Raw genomic sequence first — 5,281 nt, 5'->3', positions numbered from 1 at the left:
CACTAATCTTCTTATTATAATGGACAAAGCATGTATGGCAGTACCTATGTATGTGACCAAAATTCCTGTGCCATCTACTGAATGACAACACAAAAAACAAATCTGTAAAATATTTCACACTTTGGATATTCAAGATTCAGACAATTAGAAAAATACTTGTGGTATGTGCAACAACCATTTCTTTATAATAGAACACAATTTTAGATACAATTACTCTCCTCACAACAAGAACACGACTTTCACTAGGACTGTACATGAGGGTTTGAATACATCTTTATTGATGTAATTTTTAAATGTAGTACCGAGTTCTTACAAAAACAGTACCACCTTTAATATATAAAAACATTACAGTTTATATCAGAAAATACTGAATTCTGTACGTTGAATCATTTTGATGCAATGAGTTGTGTATGACTAAAGATCACAATCCAAAAACTTTTCCCATCCAGTACTTCCCAGTAAAAAATATTTTTTTAGAAAATGTTCACTTTTACTAAAATTTTTTTTCAATGATATAGGAGTACTATGCTTAGTAATTACTAGCACAAACAGCCACCCATAGAGCAGCATTTCTGCTAGTTTAATAATAATAACGGCATATTCGAGTGTGAAATATGTCAGAAAAAATACATTAACTAATTTATATTTTGACATTTTCACTTGATATTTTAAAGCACGTTTGGTTAATATATAGATTTAATGTACTTGTAAAATCACCATCTTGTAAAAATATCTTTACTTGGAGTTTGAAAACATTCATGTATTTTTGAACAAAAATGGCTTCCTATATAACATTGTTGAAAATTTCATTATTTGAGTATAAGTCAACAATTACAAATAAATGAAACAGAACCATTCTACACAAACCCCTGTCAATAATACTGCCATATACTGGTAAACATACATTATAAGTACAAAATCAATTACATAAGCTTTTGCATACAGCTTATCCTAACACAGATTTAAGTTTTACTTAAACCTAAATGTATAACACAGGGCTTTTCAAGTTCAAAGATAAAATATCTAACATAGAGTTTAAACATAAATGTCCCATGTGTAATTCTAAGTATAATAAATAAACCACATGGCTATAAACACACACAGAAGAATATGCAAACATGGAAACCAACAACCAATCACGTACACTTAATCAGGATCTCAGTGTATGTCATAATATATCACAGTTCATTTATGGTTCTTGCAAGGGGAAGAGAAGAAAACGATTCTTTATAAAGGAGAAGCTTCCATTTACAAGATGAAAGAAACAGTTTCTGCAATCAATATGTTGTTGCAAAGGTCATTGCTAGAGCATAATGTGTGTATAGATGAATTAGAAACTACTTTTAAATAGCATGATACAACATAATAAAATAATATCATAACCCAATTTAACAGTTAAAGTGAGAAGTTTCAAAGACGAATTGAAAGATTTTACAATTTTAAATATTTTACATAGAATCTATATAAATATAATAGTGTTGTGTGTTGTATGTCCATGCAACTACTTCGCACGGTGTGGATGGATCTTCACCAAATTTGTCAAGAAGGTTTGTTGGGTCCAGAAGGAGATACATGCAAATGTGTGGATTCACATTTTGTGTTTTGCAGTTTTTGCATTTTTTACAATTACATATAAGGGAAACAACTTTTCATGTCCGTTAATCATGAATTTACATAACTTCTGTCCAAGGGACAGGTACTCTAGCTAGAGATAAATATGATTGCATGTTTTGTGTCCTGCCTTTCCACTGAAAAACTTTAATTCAAAACCAATTGCAAGTTAATATTTTGGTAAAAAGACAATAAAACTGTTTAATTCACTTAGTATATTATTATGAAACTAAGTGTAGCTTTATATTATGAAACTTACACACATTTTAACACGCCTACACTACATTCTAGCAAACTTACAATCTTTCACTTACATCAATTTACACACTATTTACCAAAGTATGTTACGAAGGCATATAGCTATTCCATAAAAGTAAATAAGGCAAGTCCTAAAAATATTTTGATGAACAAAATTCTCACTCGAAGGGTAGCCAAAATAATACGAGTAACCTTTTCCTTAACCGATTCACTAAGTATATCTGCTAAGATTGGAATTATGTTGAATCTGAAATGATAGAAAATAAACAAAGTTGTACATAATAAATTTAAAATCATTTCAATAAATTAATTTTTTTTCATGATACTTAAAATTTGGACTGTAAAAATGTCAAATAAAAAAACAGTATATGCAAATTTAGTCTAAAAATAAACTCTTTTCACTTTAACTTTGTTATCGTTAATCACATTTTAAAAATTACCTATTTAAAATATTCAAATCACTGGCACTTAAATAGAAAATTAGGTCTCTAAGGAATTTTAAACGTATATTGTATATTTTTATATGAACTTTTCTTATCAAATTAAAAACAAATTTTGTTCTTGTGAAAGCAATTCATAAAATGTTTTTACATTTTTTTCCGAAACTTGTAAATTGGTAAAACAATTTATGCATTTTGATGAATATTTCTTCTCATTTTTACACTTGTATATTTTTTTTTCTTACCTCAAACAGGCAAAAAATTGAGATCAATTAGTTTTAAAATACACAATTTTTTTTATACAAAACAAGCAATTTACAGCCCTTCCAAAGTACGTTTTTGAACAACTTTATTTAAGATAAACCTCATATGTATTTTTGTACATTTCCACAACAAGGAAAACACATTCTTACTTGTTCATCTTTTCTGCAAGATTTGTATTGAAGGTCATTACCCATATGCAGAAAACCAGTTGATACTGGATCTGAAAATTCACACGTCCAGCAAGGACAGTAACGAGCCTGTAAAACCACAAACATGTAAGTTAGGCCAAAAAAATGCTTTACAGGGCACATTTATACAAGTAATTTAATATATAGGGCAAAGTAACTGTCACTAAATTGAAGAATAAATTAGATTAATGAAAGCTTGATTTACACCTAAAGTACCCTTTAGGACAAATTAGACCAACAGTAACTTGTAAGAAAGAATAGGTTATCAATACTTTGTAGGGTAAGTGACAAATTGTAGCTTATGGAACAAATCAGATCAAATGCTAGTAACTTAAAAGATAAATTAGACCAACAGTAACTTGTGGAACATCAACAAAAGTAATTTGTGGGAATAATTAGGTCAATAACAGCTTGTGGGACAACAATAACAGTAGCTTGTGGGAATAATTAAATCAATAACAGCTTGTGAAACATCAACAAAAGTAATTTGTGGGAATAATTAGATCAATAACAGCTTGTGGGACAACAATAACAGTAGCTTGTGGGAATAATTAGATCAACAACAGCTTGTGGGACAACAATAACAGTAGCTTGTGGGACAACAATAACTGTAACTTGTGGGAATAATTAGATCAACAGTAGTTTGTGAGACAACAATTAGATCAACAGTAGTTTGTGTAACAACAATTAGATCAACAGTAGTTTGTGTAACAACAATTACATCAATAGTAGTTTGTGGAAAACAATAACAGTAGTTTGTGGGACAACAACAACAGTAGCTTGTGAGACAACAATTAGATCAACAACAGTTTGTGGGACAACAACAACAGTAGCTTGTGGGAAAACAATTAGATCAACAGCAGCTGGTGGGACAACAATAACAGTAGCTTGTTGGAGTAAGTAGATGAACAGCAGCTTGAAAAACATAAATACATTAAAAACTTAGATTTTGGGTTCAAATTAAGTTAACAGCTTGGAAGATAAATTAGACAACAACAAAGTGTAGGAACAATTACTTGTAAGAAAAATTAGGTCATCATATAGGCTATACCATATTTACAGTAGCCTGTGGAGCAAACTAAAATAGGATAAATTAAACTTATGATATCTTGGCTAATGGTTAAATATTCAATCTGCACTCACATTAAGACAAAATATATATATACCAAGAAACTGGTCATCTTTCTAGGACTGTGATATTCATATGACATTCATTCTTATCTATTAAACTGTTATTATATAGCATCATTGATGAATACATTTCACTTTTTGTTACAAAAACTGAGAGATTTAATAGATGAAAAAATTTCTTTCTTATATAAAAACCTAAACTTAATGTTTTTACATAGACAATGAATAAGCCTAGTTGAAATTGATATATTGAACTATGCTATGTTTCAAACTAAAATGTATTTTACTGAAAAGAAGACTAACTTTATACAATCTCTGGTAAATTCTTTGAATGCATAAACCTAGTTAAATTATATAACTTAAAATTTCAATACAAAAATGTGCAGCAAAGGCTCACGTAGAAATTCCATCAACAGCAATAAAGGCTAGTCTATATTCATCAATTCTGAGCATCATCTGAAGACACCTCGCAACAGACTGGATGTATTCGTTTGCCTGAAACACAAGACGTCATAGTGATATTCACTCAAACCAAACAATAATAGAATATTAGCAAATAATAAAGAGCTATTTTAAATGGAACACAGTTTATTTCTCACTCTGTCGCACCTTATCCATTTTAGTAGTTTTAAGGTGTGTGTGAACATAGAATACATCCCGAGATTAATCTTGCTGTTACAGAAGCACATGTGACAACACAAATAATCGTTTCCTATATAGCCAATAAAAAGTAGAATGTTTATAGATACATTTACAACCGTGTTTCCTACTTCAACTTATTTACAACACAAGTTATATTACACTTAGTATGGTGATCTATATATTCTGCAGTTACAGTGGAAAATAAAAAAAATTTACACACTGTAAGCCTGTTTTTGATGGTCCAATCCTTAACGGATTACGTATGTGCGAATTATTGACTTGCTCAAAAGATACTTAGTCTGTATGTGGTCTGTGTTAGCTTTTAAAATACATTTTTTATAACCAAACTGATTGTGAGTCCACAACTTTGTTGGTTGCAGGGTTTCTAATGATATACAAGTTGGACAAAAAATGTAAATATAATTACCATGAGTACTGCAATTAATCCCATTAATTACTGCTAGGATATATTTTACATAAAAAATGAGTCATATTGCCCAATTTATTTGGTCAGTTTTTTGCATTCATTGTTGTAACAGGCAGAACAAAATTATTAAACATGGTGCAATGAGAACCCTAATAGCAAAACGTAAAAAAACAAACTATAAGTAAACTCTGTGGTACTCACAATACCCCTGTTATATGGGGTTATGTTTAAAATTAATTCTACCATGAAGTCAAATAATAACAATCTTTAAATGCCATTACAGGTATTTTTTTTTAATGTCCAGATGTTAAAGTTTCTTA

The 5,281-nt window shown here is 29.7% G+C and overlaps 1 protein-coding gene across 1 annotated transcript in view; it reads right to left on the bottom strand.

The window, feature by feature from the left end:
• LOC106472964 (V-type proton ATPase subunit H-like) overlaps nt 1-5,281 on the bottom strand; it is a 22,068-nt gene that overhangs the window by 827 nt on the left and 15,960 nt on the right. The window contains exons 6-8 of the mRNA XM_013933633.2: nt 4,290-4,387; nt 2,723-2,830; nt 2,032-2,116 (exon numbers count right to left, since the gene is read on the bottom strand). Of these exons, the coding sequence (XP_013789087.1) occupies nt 2,032-2,116; nt 2,723-2,830; nt 4,290-4,387 (291 nt within the window). The remainder of the gene's footprint in view (nt 1-2,031; nt 2,117-2,722; nt 2,831-4,289; nt 4,388-5,281) is intronic.

The sequence above is a fragment of the Limulus polyphemus genome, unplaced genomic scaffold (assembly GCF_000517525.1).
Source record: "Limulus polyphemus unplaced genomic scaffold, Limulus_polyphemus-2.1.2 Scaffold5775, whole genome shotgun sequence".
Classification (NCBI taxonomy): Eukaryota; Metazoa; Arthropoda; class Merostomata; order Xiphosura; family Limulidae; genus Limulus; species Limulus polyphemus.
This window is presented reverse-complemented; position numbering and strand designations above follow the sequence as displayed.